Source organism: Hipposideros armiger, unplaced genomic scaffold, assembly GCF_001890085.2.
Source record: "Hipposideros armiger isolate ML-2016 unplaced genomic scaffold, ASM189008v1 scaffold_397, whole genome shotgun sequence".
In the NCBI taxonomy this organism is placed as follows: domain Eukaryota; kingdom Metazoa; phylum Chordata; class Mammalia; order Chiroptera; family Hipposideridae; genus Hipposideros; species Hipposideros armiger.
The window spans coordinates 441221-462452 of NW_017731747.1; the positions used below are offsets into that span (position 1 = coordinate 441221).

The 21232-nt window shown below is 36.3% G+C and overlaps 1 protein-coding gene across 1 annotated transcript in view; it reads right to left on the reverse strand.

Moving 5' to 3' along the window:
• PCCA (propionyl-CoA carboxylase subunit alpha) overlaps positions 1–21232 on the reverse strand; it is a 353425-nt gene that overhangs the window by 215172 nt on the left and 117021 nt on the right. The window contains exons 9-10 of the mRNA XM_019663655.1: positions 9468–9546; positions 3326–3428 (exon numbers count right to left, since the gene is read on the reverse strand). Of these exons, the coding sequence (XP_019519200.1) occupies positions 3326–3428; positions 9468–9546 (182 nt within the window). The remainder of the gene's footprint in view (positions 1–3325; positions 3429–9467; positions 9547–21232) is intronic.

Below are 21232 nucleotides of genomic sequence, written 5' to 3' on the forward strand. Positions count from 1 at the left end.
AAAAAAAACTACAAAACAGTGCTGAAAATAAAAAAGGCCTAAATAAATGAAGATATTCTAGTCCAAGGATTAGAAAACTCAATATTGTTAAGATGTCAATTCTCCCCAAAATAATCTCTAAATTCAATACAATCCAAATCCCATCAGGTGTGTGTTGGATGGTGGTGGGGTACGGAGGGACTTATGAGGGATGGAGGGAGTGGACAGGTTGACAAGTCTAAAATTTGCTTGTAAACTCAAAGTGCTTAAAAAGAGCCAGAATTATCTAAAGAAAAAGAATAAATTTAGAGAATTTATAGTACCAGATTTCTAGACTTAGTATGAAACCAAAATAAATAAAACAGTGACTAGTCACTTAATTTACAACAAATGATCACCACAATAAATGATGGTGGAGAAATTGGATATCAGAATGGAAAAAGAAATTTAATTTGACTCCACCTCACACGACCCCCCCCCCAAAAAAATAATTATTATTATTCAAGGAGAGTAACAGACATAAATATCAAAACTAAAACAATAAAGCTTTTAACTTGTGTATGCAAAGTGAACTTAAACAGGACTTCAATAAAATTAAGAACGTCTATTCCTCAAAAGACATTATTAATAAAGTGAATAGGCAAGCCAGGGATGGGGAGAAGGTATGCACAATACATATATCTGGAAAAGGTCTCATAAACAAAATAGATATATAAATCTGACCACTCAATAATTTCTGAAAATCTAATTTGAAAAAGGAGGGCAGGGCAAGGATGAGGCTTGAGCCCTCACTTCACACAATTAGCTGGTCTAAAAGGTGCTCAACATCAATAGTCATCAGGGAGATGCAAACTGAAACAAAAAGATACTGTTACATGTCTGCCAAAACGGCTAAACATTTAAAACACTGAGAATACCAAATGCTGGAAAGGATGGCAGCAGTGGAAACTTTCCCATATTGCTGGCAGAAGTACACTCATACATTAGGTTAACAACAGTATCTACTAGCATTAAACATAGCCTTACCATATAATCCAACAATATCTTTCCTCACTATATCTGAAAGAATTCCTATGTCCATAAAAAGATAGCAGTTTATTCATAACATCCAAAAACAAACAACCCAAGATCTACCAACAGGAAAATGTATAAATTGTGAGTTATTCAAACAATGGAATACCACAGAGAGATTTTTAAAAGTTAATGATAACACACAGCCTCGTGGAAAAATCTCAAATGTATGATGGTGTGTGAAAGAAGACAGGTACAACCAAGTATATATTGCTTGATTCCATTTATACAAAGTTTAAGAGCAAACAAAAATAATCTATAATACTGGATATCAGAATAGCAGTTACCTTTCGTGGTCAAGGAAAGGAACTGACTGGGAAATGGTATAAAGAAATCTTTTGATATAAAGAAATGTTCCATATATAGATCTGGGTGGTTGTTACACAGATATATGTGTATACAAAAATTTTACTGAGCTATATGCATAGATCTGTAAGCTTCTCTATATATGTGTGATATTTCAATTTAGAATATCTAAAAACAAAAACAAAACGTACTAGCCAAAGAAAGAAGTACATCATGCTGAATGTTTTAAAAATGCAAACTGATTATGTAAGTTTGCAAATTTTTTCCCACTCTGAAAATTTGAGGATCTACCTATAAATAATGTCTACGTAAAATGATAATTAAACACAATGGCAGAATCTAATTGTTAATTATGTCCTATCAGAAGGCACAAGGGCAGCAAATAACCTTCCATTTAGTTTTCTGGTTCTTTATCCACACCAAATAAAGAAAAAAGACATACTTAAATTTCAATATGATTTCTAATATATTTAATCAATTTAATTATTACATATCAATTCATAGCCATAATGTATTACATTAGCACAAAGGCATTTCTGACAGAAAAATGAAAACTTCAGCAGACTTGTCTTCTTTTTATTCTATGTTTTATTTCAGAAAGCCATTTCATTTCACCGAAATCCACACTCCCACAACCATTTTAACAGCTGGATTAAAAATCTTAATCTGAGGGCCGGTCGAGTGGCATGTTGGTTAAGAGCTGGCTTGGGACGCCAGCTCTGAGCAGCAGGGCCCTGGTTCAGATCCCACATGGGGCCAGTGACACTGCACCCTCTACAGCTAAGATAGTGAACAACAGCTCAACCTGGAGCTGGGCTGCCGTGAGTTGCCAGCCGCGGCGTAGGCTGCAGCTCCTGCTGCAGTGGGCTGTCATAAGCTACCGTGTGTGGCCAGCAGCCAGTGTGAGCTGCCAAGAGCCGCCATGAGCAGCCATCCAGAGGCTGGCGACCGATCTGCCTCACCCGGGCAGAGCGCAATGATAATACCAACATGGGCCAGAGACGTCCTCCACAACTAGACTGAAGAACAAAACAACAGCAACTTGTCTGTTCCCCTTCCCCCAATTCCCCAGCGCTGTTCCCCTCCCCCAATTCCCCAATAAAATCCTTAAAAAAAAAAATCTTAATCTGAGTAGAAGAAATGATTTCCTCATCTCTATACAACCAGCTCATAGCAGAACACCTATCACAGTGAGCCACGCAGACATCTGGTGAACTGAAATAATACAAGAGTCCAGGTCGGGCACTTTTCTTTTTTCTTTTTTTTTTTTAAAGATTTTATTGGGGAATTGGGGAAGGGGAACAGCCAAATTGTTGTCCTTCAATCTTAGTTGTGGAGGGCGCAGCTAGCTCAGCTCCAAGTCCAGTTGCTATCCGGCCACCCGGTGGCAGCTCACGGCCACTCAGGCTCAAGGTGCAGTGTTCAATCTTAGTTGCGGGTGCGCATAGCCCACCATCCCATGCAGGAGTGTACCCAGCAGCCTTGTTGTTAGGAGCACATGCTCTCACCAGCTGAGCCATCCTTCCACCTGTTGGCAGCTCGGCTCAGGCGCAGCTCACTGGCCCATGTGGGAATCAAACCAGCGACCTATTGCTCAGAGCTCGCACTCTTAACCAACTGAGCCACTCAGCCGGTCCCAGACACCTTTCTTTTAAAAATGACCTCAAATGGCCCAATCCCAGGAGACTCAATGAGTCTCAGCCTGGCCAAGCATCTGGGAGGGCTTCTTTCTAGAGCTGGGCTTTTTTATCATTCCCCATCCAAACCAACATTCTGGCACTTTGACAAAACGTATATCAGATTCCAAAGGTAGGTGATCCATTCTATATACGTTCTCTATTTCGTACTTAGTCAAGCATATCAGAATAACTCACAATCATTCTAAGTGGAAGAAAGGATATGTTTCCAATAGGAATAAATGATATTATTTTAATGTTATAATAATTAGAAAGCATCTCAATGTACCAACCTGAATTTCTATATGACGAGGGTTATCGATAAATTTTTCTATTAGTAGTCTATCATCACCAAAACTAGAAGCAGCTTCTTGAGATGAAAATCTAAAACCATCTCTACAAAGAAAAAGAACAGTCAAACAAATAAAACAAATACAGCCCTTAATATAAAAGAAAAATAATTAAATGTTTATTTTGGCTTACTTCTGAACAAAGCAGAGAATAACTCAATGTACAAATAACTAAGTTAACTTTGAACTACAACTCTTCTGCTCATTAGCTCTCTGACCTTAGGTGAGTGATTTAACTTCCCTGATTCTTGATTTTATATTTAAACAGGAATATTGATACTCCTTTCACCATCTGTTAAAAATGAGATATTTTTAATAAAGCATACAAATCATATAAAATTCTACTTCTTCAACCCTAATATACCTTAATTCCACTAATAAAATAAATATAAAAGTATATATACATTTGACTCAAAAGTAAGAAGACACACGCAAAATGTATAGGATCTGGCCAACTGCACAACTGGGGCAGAACTACAGCACATGGATTCAGTGTGAATGAACTCACGATAGGAGGATCCTTAAGAACACTTCCTGATAGTTTACATAAACATCTTTTAATGTAGTTGCCTCCCATACAACCATATAGATCATTATATTGTCTTCTTTAAAATTGTTCAAAATTAATAATTAAAAGAGAAAAGTACAATTTTGAAAATAAAAATATGGACTTAATTATTGCTTTATATGTGTTATTCCCAAACTATAATAACTTAAATTGTTATTGTTAAAATATGCTTACTAAATTCATACACTCTAAAATGGGCTCATTCAATCTATTGAATACTCAAACTTGCTTACCCAAAACTAATTGAGTATATTATTTCCCATTCATTGATATATTCAGAATATAAAATTTAATTCCCTTTACATATAATTTACAGTTTCTTAATCTTCAGATTAAATACCTGTATTTAATGATGTACAACATTAAAATTCTTCTGATCCTTTAATATGTAAACACTCCATCTGGCAATATTACAAATAACTATCTCATTTGGCTTATGCTTGAAAAATACAACATTGCAAGTAAAGTCTGACTAGAAGATAAATTTCAGAACATATTGCAAAAAATCCTATTTCTAAGAGTTCTCAGGGAAAATATATCAGGTTTTCTTAGTCCGTCATTACTTCCTTGATTTAGGGGAATAGAGTTCAGATCTCAGGAGACTGCAAACCTCAAAGAAACTAAAGCACAATGAATCATTGTTTTCAATACCATAAAATCAACTTTTTTATTAGATGGGATACGATGATTCACAAAGACAAACACAGCCCTTTATAGTTTATCTCTGCTGTAATATCTGAGCGCTTTCATTTTTGAAAGATTCACCAACATATTTTGGAGCTCAAGGAAAACTGCATTGAGAACATAATTAGTTACACTCATTCATTCAATAAATATTTATTAATCATGAAACTATGTGCCTGGTGCACATTTAGGTGATGGCAATACAAAAATAAAACAAATTGCCTCCACCTAAAGTCTAGTAGAGTATTCCAAAATGCAGACATGATCAATTTCCATTCATGCCATAACACTGTATTTAAATTTGTATAGGAAAAAGAAAGTCAGAGGTTATTATGAAAATATGTGAGGCTATTTTCAACAACCTTCTCACCTAATTATAATAAAATAACAAGAAACACTACTTTTTTAAAAATTTGTCCAATGTTCTAAAGATTCTAAGAGCGGTTAGATGCTACTTCCCTGAAAAAAACTTAGGAACAGATGTTACAAGAGGGAGATACTCCTTAGGATAAAATAATAAAGCAATGAATGGCTACTAAGTTTTCCTTCCAAAGAATGCTAAAATTTTTGTGGAAAATCAAAAACAATTTCTTCCTCAAGGAGGGAAGGATGGATGGAAGCGGGGAGGGGGGGTAGTGTGGCATAATATTAATAGTTGGTGACTCTAGAAAACAAATATATAGGTGTTTTCTGGACTGTTCTCTCAATTTTCATGTAGTTTTGATTTTTCCAAATAAACAGGATATAGAACAACTTTTTAAATTGAGAAGCATGTATCATTAAATTGAATAGTGTGATACTTTTGTTAATCTCAACAGTTTCAGAGGTGATTTATTTATCAAGTTGAAGACAGCAACATTTGTGGGTAGAAAATTATTTAGGTATGTATTTTTATTAATTATTTGAACACATTTTGAATCAATGTGCCACTTATTGGCCAAGAAAGGGTTAAATTATTTACCAAAAGTTGCCCAATATATGAATGAATAATGATTTCTGAGTTCTAAATTAAAATCCATAGGTTAGCAGCAGCACAGCAAATTTCACTGCCAAGAAACTGAAGAAAAATCCCCACCATAAAAGAACATGTTACTAACAGTAGCCCTGGAGAAATGATTGATAAGAAATCTGAGATCTTGGGCCGGCCGAGTGGCGCGATGGTTAAGAACTGGCTTGGGATGCCAGAGGACCCCGGTTCGGATCCCACATGAGGGCCAGTGACACTGCCCTGTTCCCCTTCTCCCAATTCCCCAGCACTGTTCCCATCCCCCCAATTCCCCAATAAAAATCTTAAAAAAAAAAAAAAAAAGAAATCTGAGATCTTAAGAAAAATAAGTGCTATTGTTTTCAATGAAATTGTCATTTAAGTGCCATACATACAAAAGGGGAAAAATGATGAGAAAAAAGTTCAAGTTCATAAAATCCACATCTCTCATACAACCATTAAGTAGTGTTTAATATCTTGATTACATCATTCTTGTCTACAAAGAGACTGTAGCAGATTGTCTTTTCCAAAGATGGCCACAGTAGTATCTCCCATTCCATGTGCTCTTCTAAAAATCTTGCTACTCCCAGAGTCTAATTCTCCTCCTCTTGAATTTGGGAAGAATTCGTGCTAACTGGTAATCCACAGAATACGGTGTGAATAAAGGAACCTGTGTGCCTTCTGTGACTGGGTCATAAAAAGTGATACTGCTTCCACTTGGACTTGAAATAACTGCCCTTGGACCCCTGGGTCACTGTGTAAGAAATCTAAAGCCACAATACAGTGAGGAAGCCCAAGCCACCCATGGAGCTATAAATAAAGCACCAGAGATAGTTTCAACACCTGAACGTTGAAAGACAAAAGCCAAATAAAATGGATTATATGGTAAAAATGGGACTAAGCATGCCTCCTCCCCTTATGCTTGGCTTCACAGCAACCAGCCAATCTGACTTCAAACAGTTCACGTAGTTAACCAATGCTCCGTAATATAAAACTAAATCCCCACTATCAAAAGGAAGCCAGCCAGGCAGAGTTCCAGAGAGAAGCTAAGAACCTCACCACTCTTCAATTAAGCATTCTTCAATTTTGAAGATAAAAACCCTCACTCGGACCTTAACCTCACAGCTTTTCCCAGGAAATTTTCAAGTAAAGCAGTGTTGCAGCATATGTAGTATTTAATGCACATAAATCAACACTAACACCAAAGAGAGAGTAAGAGCAAAAAAATAAGGTAACTTAAACAGTGACTGTAAATCATCCTGAGAACTCTCACACTCTATATTCAGTTGTTTAGCAAATCCTCTATTTCAGAATTCACTTCTTTTCTTATCACCTCCACCATAACACCGATGAAAGCCACCATCACTATTTTTCCTGCATAGATTATTGCAACAGCCTCCCAACTGGTTTCTCTGATTCTAGTGTTCGTGGATCTACTCCTGTCTGTTAAGTCTATTTCAAGATAGCAAACAGAGAACCTTTTAAAACCCAAGTCACAAAACCTTGACAACTAGTTAATATAGAAGTTCATCATACTCTTCTACCATTTGTTAGGCTTGAAATTTTCTATAATTAAAAAACTGTATATAATGCTAGTAATTTGTTGAAGTTCCATGATTGTGACTTCTGTACTCAAAACCCTCCAGTGCTCCCATCTCACTTGACAATGGCCACCAAGGTCCTACACGGTCTGCCGCCACCCAGAACCCCTTGTTTCATCTCCTGCTCCTCCCTAGCAACGTGGTTGTTCCTGGCTCTCTCAGGACATCCTTCAGTGTCAAGGCCGCCACACTTCCTCTCCTCTCACCTGGGGCCTTTCCTCCACCTTCTCCGTGAGACACTCCTAACCTTCCCCAAGTCTCTCCCTTTCCTCCTTTAGTTTTTCTTATACTACTTATCACCGTCCACAAGAGTATATGCTTTAGTTTGATTTTGCTCATTGTTTGTCTCTTCCTACCAGAACAGGATTTCTGAATCTTATTTATGCCATCGATCTTTTGCAGAGTCAGGCAGCATATGAACTTCTTGTCAAAATAAGGCTTAAAATGACTTAAAACGCATAAAATAAAATGCAAAAAACTTCACAGGAAATAAATTATATTGAAATATAGGTATTAAAATATTTTTAAAAACAATTTTGGGATATAATGTGTATGGTTCTTTATTCATTAATAAATTCCAACAAGTCTAATAATCATTGTAACTTAGAGGTATCTACAACAATTGTAATGTGATCATACTGTATGTGGTTTCCTAAATGGTAACAAGTTCCATCTGAAGGCACTACTGCTATTATAGTTTGTTGCCTATATTGGGTGAAACACTAAATTCCTGTAGTTAGATGCTAGTGAAAGAAGTATGTACTTTTCTTCCTCATCCAGATGTATGAACTGCACCTGAATTTTATGGATTTGTGAATTCAAAGGTTAAGAACTTCTGATCTGGTATATACACTACATGGAGGAACAAATTACTTTGTTTTTGTTCATTGCTGTACTCCTGGAATCTTATTTAAAAAGTTGCTGTCACACAGTAGGCTCTCAACAAATACTGCCATCTATGCAATAAGTTTATACTTGCTGGGTAAGCTTGAGATTGGAGAGGAGAATCTGATGTTATGTCTGTTAATATCTGGCATCAGTACCACTCTGTGAGTGAGACTGGGGTTTAAAGACCCATATTTGTCATATATCATTACCACACAACATAAGCCAATTACTTCCTCTGACATCAAACAAAGAAACAATAGTGTTCTGAGAATTTTCTTTTAGTGTTAAAACTATTTGTGTAGTCTGCAACATGATGTTTTCCCATTAGATTTTAAAGAGTAATGTACTGCCTCTAGGAAATTTTTACCTTTCTTGTTCACTTTAGAACCTATTTCTGAATTAGGGTTGTCCTGGACAACTTTCACATCAACTACTCCAGATTTCTGTCTTTAAGATTTTGGGGATAGGGAAAAAAATGAAAAGGAAAGGGGGAGGAAGACGGAAGGAAAGGGGAAGAAAGGGAGAAAGCAGAATTAACCGTTTGGAAGACCAAATTACTTCTGGGTAGAGAAAGGCAGAAAAGGCAACATTAACAATAATTATTCAGTAATTTTTTTTCATCTCATCTCCTCCCTCCAAAGAAATGACACAAATCCCTTTTGCTGCCAAACCTAAGATAAATAAGAATACAAATCTCAATAGAGTCCCCTAAAATCTGCTCATACTAGTCAGTTTTTCAAAAAATTATTTTCTAATCACTATGATATCATCGATGTACTGGGTTTTTAAATTTCTGTTTTAAAAGTTACTTTTAATTTCTGAAACTACTAATAAATTTAGTGTTCTAAATTTACAACAGAGTGCACTGCATAACAGAGTAATTTCAAATTCAAAAGGAAATATATTTCACAGTATAAAATTATCAAAATAGTTCACTACTGTTATAGATAAGCAAAGGAAAGCAAGTGCATACTGAGTAATACATGAACAAATGAAATTATGACTACTTTGAAAATTATTGGTTCAAATATTTTACTACATTCAGTTATACAGCCAAATGTTAGTAATTTTTACCTAGAAAATAGCATGACTAATTTTTTTAAATATACAGTAAAAACAAAAAGACAGTCCTTTGTTAATGTTTAAAAATTTTAAAAACCTTTTTATAATACAATAATCATCATCAAAAATATAAATAAGTTTTCTGCATAATTTCAAATTTTTCCCATCTAAAAGGGTAAAAATTAGACAGTTATTATAATTATTCCACTATGCTTTTGGTATCTATTTACTTGTCAGTTTAATAAAACTCTAGTAACTGCAATTTTCATCAAAAGTATATTTTGGACAGCATCTCACCTGGTCTCTTCATCATCCCAAGCGATTCGCATGCCTTTCCCACCACCACCTGCTGAGGCCTTGATCATGACAGGGTAGCCTAACAGCAGGGAAGAATTAGACAGAAGTTCAGACTTTGATCATTTGGATGCATGAACATGACAACTGACCACATGTTCAATAACGCAGAAGACAATAACTAATTTATTTAAAAGTTCCTTTCTTGAGAGTCAGAAAAATAACGCCAGTGTAACTATCTTGTATATATTTTTTAAATGAGCGTATGATCGCTTTAAAAGAAAAAGACTATCAATAAACATATAACATTCTCCCCGTAATAAAATAAGCTAAAAAAAATAAATTTGACAATTCCAAAAATGGAAGTAGATACAGTATTAACCAAAAATGAAAGAAGCAGCTTACATAGCATTTACACACACACACTTTATGATTCCCCAGAATTGCTGTATCCATGCATAACAAATTAAACTCCCTTGTTTCAAAAGTAATGACTTACAGGTACTTGAGGTATTTTTATCTGAAAAGTCACAGGAAACCCCTGCAGCTTTTACCAGCATGAAGTGACATGATGGTTTTGGGAAAAATCAAACCATGACTATTACATTGGATTGTCGGAAAAGTCATGACGTATTCTTTCTGTTTTTCCTTGCAAAAATGCGTCATGACTTTTCCGACAACCCAATATTATGGTGTGGAACAGAAGAAGTTCCAGGGTTTACTGATATCAATGGAGAAGCTATTGTACTATTCCATTCCTTCAACAGAAAATGCCTATACTAGTGGGAACAATGGAAACACAAAAAATACAAAGGCCCAAAACAAAGGGCATCTCCAGCTAAAGTTTTGCAAGGAAAACAAAAAAAAAAACATAAAATTGTTGTCAGTTAACAGGATTGAATATTTAGATTAGTTATTATAAACTAAAAATTTTGATAGCATGAGTCATCTGTAACAATTTATCCAAAAAAGCTGCAAAGTCTACTTGTTTAGAGGTTTTCTGAAAAACAAGGTAGAGATACTCATGTATGAGACCACTTGTTTATAATCTTTTCTGAAGAAAGAAGAGGTCAGCAGTGAGCCTTTAAAAGGCTCTTCCTGGCCTGTGATGCTCTACCAGCACTACACTCTAGCTATAGGATCTTAGAGAAAAAGGGAAGAGAGGGCCAAAGGTCATAGATCTTTGACCCCTAAACCACAAAACATCACTCTTAACTTCAACTTAGTTAAAATGGCACTTGCTTCCTAAGCGCTTCATAATTAATTTAATTTTTTAAATTCTGATGTTGGTTTGTTTACGTGGGATAGCACTACTAAGTGCAGTGAGAAGAAAAAAGATTAACATACTTTTTTCATATCGGGAGCCTTATAATCAAGGAAGGAAGAGGGAAAGTACCCAAGTAATTCTATCACTGGGAATTCAGAAGAGAAAAGGATCATAGGAAGGTAAGACAAAAGGGATTAAGAAAAGCATATTCTAAAAAGGGACACTTGTATGAGGGTATAAGGGATAAGAAGAATTTGAACATGTAGGCAGGAATAGCAAAAATAAAACAGGCGGGGAGGCTTAAGCAAGGAATGAAACAATTCAGCTGAAGGATGACAGAGGAAAAGAGAACTGTAAACATAAGTTGGGGGCAAGCTATGCTTCATACTTTTGAATGCTATAGTTCCTGCATGAAACTGACAAAAATAATATTTTTGTCACTCAATGCTGCAGCCTCACATGAATGTCACATAAAGGAATTAAATTGAAATCAGTAAAGAAAAATTAGCCTGTTTTTAAGCAGTGAAGAAACAATATCTAAAAATTAGAACTAGGCATACCTAAGAAATCCTTTTTACAAATTAAGGTCTTTTTTTAAACAAATGGGTCCATACTCCCCAAAAAACATGTTACCAATTCATCATCAAAAACTCTTTATCCATGTAAACAGGAAACCACCAGAAGTATGATAACCACACCATATATCTCTACTATTTTCAGCTCCATCTGAGGGTGAGGGAATTTGCAGTTATTTTTATTACAGTATTAATCTCATGTTAGTCATTCACTATAGACCCTGGACTATCTAGTAATTTGTGAGGTTCAAAATAAGATTGGGAAATTGTTCTTGGTCGCAGGGAACTAGATGGGGAAACAAAACACATAAAAATAATTTGTCAACCAGAAACGATTATATGTTCAGAAAAAGTGAGAAACTGTTAGGCAATAGGGCAATATATAATAAGAGAAATACAATATGCTCTCCCAAAAGGAAGTAATGCTGCATTAGACCTGTGAATACATATAACCCAGGAAGACAAGATTCCCTGACAAAAATCTAACAGCCAAATACAAAACAATTGGGAAAGAGGGAGAAAGTGACAGAAGTTAGTGATATTATAATCACAAATTTAATCTAATTTTGAGCTATAATTGAAAATAATATAAAAATAAGGTTTTCTATTCAATTTCGTATGCCAAAGAAGTCATTAAACTTCAGACAATACATATTTTATGTGTCACCATGCAATGGAGAAACAAGACCTCGCCATTTGAAGAGGAGGGAAATGAATATTCTGTATTAATTCCATATTAATATTTGATGTTAATAATATCAAAAAAGCCCAATCCTTCATCCCTACTTTTTTTTTATTACTAGTTTCAGGTGTACAAAACAACATAATAATTAGACATTTGCACACCTCACAAAGTGATAACCCCAACAAGTCTACTACCCATCTGATACTGTACATAGCTATTACAATACCATTGACTATATTCCCTATGCTGTACTTTACATCCCATGACTATGTATTTTTTTTAATTATAGTTGATATTCAATATTGTTTTATATTCATTTCAGGTGTACAGTGCAGTGGTTAGGCATTTATATATGAAGTGATCCCCCTGATAAGTTTAGTACCCACCTGACATCATACATAGTTTTTACAACATTATTGACTATATTCCCCATACTGGATTTCACTTCCCTGTGACTATTTTGTGACTACCAATTTGTACTTCCTAATCCCTTGGCCTTTCTCACCCATCTCCCAACCCCCTTACTTTCTTATTGTGTCTCTGCAGCTCTAATTAAAGTCATGGATGCCATAAACTAGGAGAAAAAGGAAAATAAAGATTCAGTCAAAAGTTGACATTCCCAGAAAAATCAGAAATGATGGCTATCGCTATCCCTCACTTTATGCTGCCTGGATATGAAATATCCACTAATGTTCTCTCACTTGCTCCTGTGTTCAGTATTTGTCTATAACCCACTTCTTTAATTTTACATTCTTCAGTTGACATATGTTTGAAACAAAATCTCCTTTATGATAAAAAAAAAATTATGAAAGGTGTCTAAAAGGAGACAAAACTCCTGGTATGAAAAGATTGCTTTTTAAAACAAAACTCAGGTCCTAGTGCTGTTAACAAATTTTTCCTTACCTTTACCATCCTCTCATTGGATGCATACTCCCACTACCTGACCTCACCCTCCTCGACCCATATATGCAACTCTCCTACTAACACTCCAACTCCAACATTCAAAAAGTTTCTATTCCTTATTTCCCTTCTGCATAATGCTTCCAGAAAGAAACCTAAGTACTACAAGGTGTGATCTAACAATACAGTGAATGTTTAAATATAAAAAAATTATTACAGTAAAAGACATTACCATTAATCCCCCTCAAATTACTCCCCCTCGCTTCAAAAACACTTAACGTTCTTGCCATCATCTGAAGCAGTTCTGGAAGTCCTCTTTCGTGTCTTTAGTTGCGCTGTCATGGCTGCCTCGATGTCCTGAATCATTTTGACTTTGGGTAAGAGCCAGAAGTCACACGGTGCCAGATCCCATGAATAAGGTGATGAGGACACACCGTAATGTTTTTATCTGACAGAAATTGCCGTATACCAGAAGCGATGTGTGACACGGAGCGTTGTCATAATGAAGGATGATTTAAGACACACTTTAAGGGCCGGCCGAGTGGCGCGATGGTTAAGAACTGGCTTGGGATGCCTGCCAGAGGGCCCCGGTTCGGATCCCACATATGAGGGCCAGTGACACCGCCCTCCACAGCTAAGATGCTGAACAACAGCTCAACCTGGAGCTGGGCTGCCCTGAGTCGCCGGCGATGGCGTAGGCTGCAGCCTCTGTGGCAGTGGATTGCCATGGGCTACCATGTGCAGCCAGCGTGAGCGGCCAGCAGCCGCAGTGAGCGGCCATCCAGAAGCCGGCGACTGATCTGCCTTGCCCGGGAAGAGCGCAGTGATGGTGCCAACTTGGGCCAGTGAAGCAACGTCCTCCACAACTAGACTGAAGAACAAAAACGACAGCAACTTGTCTGTTCCCCTTCCCCCAATTCCCCAGCACTGTTCCCATCTCCCCGATTCCCCAATAAAAATCTTTAAAAAAAAAAAGACACACTTTAAAACACACCTTCTCTCAACCATAGCTCACACCCAACTGACTGCACCGAACAAGTTGAAATGTGTCACACACTGTTACTAAGGTTCAACGTGCCACTTCCCATATTGAAGATCCCTTTCCATTGGATGGCACTTGGCAGCAGCATTCACCGTAGTTTTTTATCACAGTGAAAAGGCTCTGTGTCACACATTGCTTCTGGTACATGCAATTTCTGTCACATAAAACATTAACAGTGTGTCCTCATCCACCTTATTCACCAGATCTATGACTTCTGGCTCTTCCCCAAAGTCAAAATGACCATGAAAGGTAAAAGTTTTTAATCAGTCCAGGACATCAAGGCAGCTACAACAGCACAACTAAGGACACTCACAAAAGAGGACTTTCAGAACTGCTTCAGAAATGGCAAGAATGATAAGTGTGTTCGAAGTGTGGGGGAGTATTTTGAGGGGGATTGATGGCAGGGTGTCTTTTATTATAATAAATGTTTTTTTTAATTTAAATATTCACTGTATTGTTTGATTACACCTTGTATGTGAGAAAAAAAGTTAAATATTTAAGAAAATACAGAAACTTAGTACCAAAAACTACAAGGTATCTATTCCTACTTTTTTGAACCGAAACATTTAAGGGCAGATTTTACTATAGGACAAGATATCTTCTCTCGTTTCTTTTCCTCTCAGCAATCAGCAAGTCTTACTTTCCACCATAAAGCATCAATCCTATTTCTAACTCTACCATCAAGTTTTCCTTCATCAACTCAAAAATATTTACTGAATAGGTACTTTGTGCCAAACACTGATCTGGCTCTGGGGGATACAAACATGAAGAATTCAGAAATGTCCTGATCTCGTGGCACTTACTATCTAGTTGAGAACTATATATACATATACATGCACCAAAATATACATATATACACACATATATATTACACATGTACATATATTAATATATATGTAACACATAAGGTGGTAGGTGGTTAACTGCTGTGATTAGGGGTTGTGATTAGGGTTACTTTTCCTTGAAAAGGCTTTTCTGAGAAAACCAGTAAACTGCGATCTGAATGACAAGTTAGAGCTAGCCCTCTGAAAACTCAATGAGGGAAGAATACTCCTGACAGACGAAACAAGTTGGAAAGGTTATATAGGAGACAGCAATGACCTAATGTAGTGTTTTTAAAGATCACTTTGGCTTCTCTACAAAGTATGAACTGTAAAATGCAGTAAGAGGGAGAAATTAGGAAGCTTTTGCAGTGATTCAGTGGAGACAGAGCTGTGACCTTGACTTGGCTGGTAGAAACAGAGATAGAAAAAGATTTGAAGTTTGTTTTAGAGGTAGAGTCAGCATGACTTGTTCATGGTTTGGATATAGAAAATAAAGGGACAAAGGAAGACTCTAGGAGTCTAGGGGCTTTCCCGTTTAGTTATAGATTCTAAGTCTTAAAGGAACTTTTTTTTGACCAACTGATAGCACTGTGTTGAGCTACACAAGACATAATAACGCCCCCCCTTCAAGCAAAACCCATCTTTATACATGGCAGCATAACCTGATAAGTTAAAGGCTGAAGAAATGACACCTTCAAGATGCAATAGTTGTAAGTCATATAATAAAGAATTTATGCAATTTTTTCACCTACAGTTTCTTGAATTAAAATTTCATGGAATACAATGACTGATAGAGAAGTACATGTAAAAAGAAGGGAAAAGTGAAATGTTTCTTGGGAAATGTCCTATTCCTAATTTGGTCTTTAAGAAATGGTTGGGAAACATTTATAATTAATTGCAAGGCTTTTACTTTCCTAAAGGAAAAGTTCAAAGTAAAAATAAAATAAAAACTATTTCAGAGAGGACAGTCCTGTAGATGCACAAAACAGGCCCTGATAATGAGACCTCAGAAGAGAAAACAAAAGAACCAGAAAGAAAAAAATCCAAAACAGACAGGAAGGAAATCCCCCAATGATTTATAATAATGCATAATAATTATATTATAATGCATAATAACTGGAAAAATCAAGTATTATGCATTGCATTTGCTATATTCCTTTACTCTCCATTAATGTAAAATAGCTCACTTACCTTTTGGGTTTGAGTTTTTTATTTGGGGAGCGGGGGAGGGGGCAGTGGTTGTCTTTCATGAAAGTGGTGTTTTTTTTTAAAGCCCAGCTTGTTGTGGTATAGAATATTCCACAATTAGAATTTACCTGATGTTTCCTCATTATTAGATTCAGATTAAAAAATTAAAAATTTAAGGCACTACATAGCTGATGTTGTATCCTCATTCTTATATCACATCAGAAAGCAAAAAAAAAGTCCATTTGTCCTCTTCCTGATGAAGGTAGGTTTGATTACTTTCCTTATAAAAAATACGTAACTTTCTGTTTATAATTAGAAAAGGGTCTGTCTATTGACACCTGGAAACTGTGCCTCTTGGAATAATATATTCAATCAGCATTCCACACAGTGATGATTATAAACATTAATGAGTTTTTAACTATGAAGACACAGGTTTTTGCCTTTCCTCACTGTTGTTCTCCAGTAGCTAAAAGAGAACATGGAGAATAGCATGCAAAATAATAGTTACTACGTAAAAGTACTAATTACTAATTTCACAAATTGTAAATCACTTATTTTTACTGCTGTAATATATTTCACTGTATAAGCATACTGAACCACTATCCATTCTACTGTGAACGGACACTCAGATTCATACATACAATGCTCCAATGAATGAATATATATATATATATTTATTTATTTATTTATTTTAAGATTTTATTGGGGAATTGGGGGAGGGGAACAGTGCTGGGGAATCAGGGGAAGGGGAACAGAGAAGTTGCTGTCTTTTTGTTCTTCAGTCTAGTTGTAGAGGATGTTGTTTCACTAGCCCATGTAGGCACCATCATTGCACTCTTTTCAGATGAGGCAGATTGGTCACCAGCCTCTGGACAGCCGCTCACGGCGGCTCTTGGCAGCTCACACCGGCTGCTGACCACTCACGCTGGCTGCCAGCCACTCACAGTAGCTTATGGCAGCCCACTGCAGCAGGGGCTGAAGCCTACACTGTTGCCAGCAACTCACAGGAGCCCAGCTCCAGGTCGAGCTGTTGTTCACCATCTTAGCTGTAGAGGGCGCAGTGTCACTGGCCCTCATGGGGGATCCGAACCAGGGCCCTGCTGCTCAGAGCTGGCATCCCAAGCCAGCTCTTAACCAACGCGCCACTCGGCCGGCCCCCATGAATATTTTTGTATGTGTTGCTTGGGACCCAGTGTAAGAGGTTGCTGGAGTTGTCTAAGAGTAAAACTGCTGGATAGCAGGCAACTCTTATAAAGTTTTTATTTAAAAATCCAATTTCTCCACTATTCTTTATCTCCATTATCACAACACTTAAACAAATTATAATCATGTCTTCACAGAACTCCTATGGTAGCCGCCTAATAGAACTCCCTACCACTATAGTTGGTCACATCAAACTACACAGTGGTCAGTGAACCTCTTTAAAAATATATATACCATCGCCTCTGTCTTCTACCTAAAACACTAAGTGTTTACACTGTACTAAGAAAGAATCACAGATATATAATGAAATAGAAATTATGAACTCAAGGACAGGAAGTGTGGAAGGTAAAGAGAGATGGTCTACCATATACTTGTTGAATCAGAATACCAGAAAAAGCTACGCAAGGCTTGCCCTAAGAAAGTTAAAAAAAAAAAAAGCCTAAAAGGTATTAATCTGAATATCAATTACCTTACCTACCAAACAAAATAAACTTTAACATCCTTTAAATAAAAATAACAAAGTCCGGGGCCGGCTGAGTGGCGCGTTGGTTAAGAACTGCCTTGGGATGCCAGAGGGCCCCGGTTCGGATCCCACATATGAGGGCCAGTGACACCGTCCTCTACAGCTAAGATGCTGAACAACAGCTCAACCTGGAGCTGGGCTGCTGTGGGTCGCCGGCAATGGCGTAGGCTGCAGTCCCTGCTGCAGTGGGCTGCCATAAGCTACCGTGTGTAGCCATCAGCCAGCGTGAGCGGCCAGCAGCCACCGTGAGCGGCCATCCAGAAGCTGGCAACTGATCTGCCTTGCCCGGGAAGAACGCAATGATGGTGCCAGCTTGAGCCAGTGAAGCAACATCCTCCACAACTAGACTGAAGAACAAAAACAACAGCAACTTGTCTGTTGCCCTTCCCCCGATTCCCCAATAAAATCTTTAAAAAAATAAAAAATAACGAAATCCAACCATACAATATAACACTCACAATGTCTACAATCCAACCAAAAATTAACAGACATGTGAAGAGACAAAATATGATCCACATTAGAAGGAAAAGAGTCAACAAAACAAACTCAGAAACCAAGAACCTTAAAATAGCTATTACAGACACTATTACAAATTACAGATATTACCAATACTGTAAGTATGAAAAAGGATAATTATCAAATCCTTATCTATAAATATTATGGGGAAAAACTTTAAAATGTGAATGATTTGTATACATATACATAAATTTCTATTTGAATTCATTTACCGAATAACCACTTGCTTATACATACTATGTAATGAGCATTGTCTTAAATACATAAAGGAAACGAACCCATGGTCAATTTTACTATAAAATAGTAACCAAATGAACATAAAACAATTACTTGCAAGGATAAAAGAAATTATTTGATGCAGGGAATCTCATATTATTTTAAGAGAAGTGCAACGCATCAAGATACTTAAATAAAAGGGGCAAGGGGATATTTCCACATCAAACTATGTACTGGGAACACTGCAAGACAAGGAATGCACTTTATGAGATACTTGTCCATTTTGAAATTATTTCCTTCTTTCCTTTCAAAATTCTGAATCATTCTCTCTTTTACTGTTGCTTTTAATAAATAGTTACTTGAGAAAAATGTATATTTTGCTATTCTTGGATAAAGTGTTTTTCATATATATTTGTTTGTATGTATGCATATATAATATATATATATGGTCTAATGGTTGCTCAAGATCTACTTACTTAATGATTCTCTCTGTAAATATTCCATCCATTATTTAAAGCATGGTATTGAAGTTTTCAATTATTATTGTATAATTGTCTATTCCTTTCAATTCTGTCAATTCTGTCTTCATATATTTTGAGTTTTTGCTGTTTGGTGTATATATGTTTATAATAATCAGTTATGTCTTTCTTTGTCTCCTGTAACAGTTTTAGGCTTGAAGTCTGATTTAAGTATTTTCTCTGATATTAATATAGCCACCACAGCTCTCTTTTGATTACTATTTATATGGGATATATCTTTTCATCCTTTCACTTTTAATCTATTTCTGTCTCTGAATCTAAAGCGAGTTTCTTATTAACAGCATATAGCTGGGTATTTTTTATCCATTCTGCTAATATCTGCCACAGTGAGATACCATTTCACACATACCACTATGGCCATAATATAAAAAAAAAGAAAATACCAAGTGTTGTCAATGATGGGAGAATCTGGAACCCTCATACATTGCTGGAAGGAATGTAAAGTGGTTCAGCTGCCATGGATAATACTCTGGCAGTTCCTCAAAAAGTTAAACATAGAATTACCATATAATCCAGCAATCCCACAACTAGGTATATACCCAAAAGAATTGAAAACAAGTACCCAAACAAATACATATATACGCATGTTCATAGCAGCACTATTTACAATAGTCAAAAGGTGGAAACAACTTAAATGTCCATCAGTAGGTGACTAGATAAACAAAATGTGGTCTATGCATACAATGGAATATTTAGTCATAAAAAGGAATGGCATACTTATACATATTAAAATATGGATAAACCTTGAAAACATAACTGTAAGTAAAAGAACCAGACAAAAAAGGTCACGTGTTACATGATCCCATTTATATGAAATATCCAGAGTAGGTAAATCCATAGAGACAGAAAGTAAATTTGTGGTTGCCAGGGACTGGGGAGATAATCAATGAATACTAATGGATACAGAGTTTCTTATGTGGGTAAAGAAAATGTTCTGGAATTAGACAGTGGTGATGGCTACACAACCTTGGGAATATACTAATAACCACTGAATTATATATTTTGAAAAGCTAATTTTATAGTACTTAAATTTTATCTCAATTTTTAAAAATTTAATCTTTAGTATAAAAATTTAGAACAGGTGGTCTCTAGACATGGTGGGGTGAGGACTGGCTTGTAAGGAGCATGAGGCAACTCTCTCATGCTCTGGGGTGACAGTAATATTCATTATCTTGGTAGGGTTTGGGGTTATACAGATGTATGTATACATCAGAATAAGCTAATAGAGACTTCAGATTTGTTCATGTTACCATATATAAATTTCTCCGAGTAAAACTGTATAGAAATATTGAATTCCGTTAATGACATGTTGAAGTATGTTGAGGTATTTAGTGGGACGTACATTGGTATCTGCAATTTACTTTGAAACCCAATTATATTGAGATGGATTAACAAATGCGTAGATAAAAGTGATAAAGCAAATCTGGCAAAAGATTAATAGTGGAATCTTGGTGTTGTGTATACAGGTACACACTGTAAAATTCTTTCAAAATGTTATACGGTTGAAATTTTTCAAAATAATATAATGAGGGAAGAGTTAACAAACAAGAGAAATATCCAGAAATGAATACTATGCAAAGATTTAGAATATGGGTAATAGAATGACCAAGTGGCAATATTAGTGTCTTCTCTTGAAGATATGACATTTAAGCCAAAATCTGAAAGGTAAGAAGGAGCCATCCATGTGAAGATATCAGCAAGAGTATTCCAGGCTCCTCTCCCTCTCCAAAAAATACATTATTCTATGGCCCTGAAATTTGGTGTGTTCAAAAAAGCCAGTGTGACTGAAGGAACAGCGTAGTATATAATGAGATTGAAGAGAAAGGCAGGTGCCAAATCATTCGGGGTTTGTAGCCAGGGTAAGGAATTTTGATTTTTATCTAAGTGCAGTGGAAATCCATTAGAGGGTTTAAAGCAGGGATGGGGTGGGATGAGATGGATGTGATCTTGTTATTTAGAGTTTTAAAATATCACACTAACTGCTATGTGAAGAATGGCTTTGAAGTATTTAAGAAGTACAGAAACTATTGTCATAGTCCCTGCAAGGACAATGGTATTTTGGAGGAGAGTGTTGGTAGAAAAGATAGTGAGTCGTCAGTATGGGAGATATTTTGAATGAAGAATTGACAGTATCTATTGACAGACTGACAATAGGATGACAGGAAAAAAGGCACCAGGATAGATCTTGGGTTTTAGCTTTAGTAACTGAATGAATGGAGTGACATTTACTGAGATGCAGAAACTGGAAGAAGCAGGTTTGAAGTATGGGGGACCTGAGGATCAAAAAAAT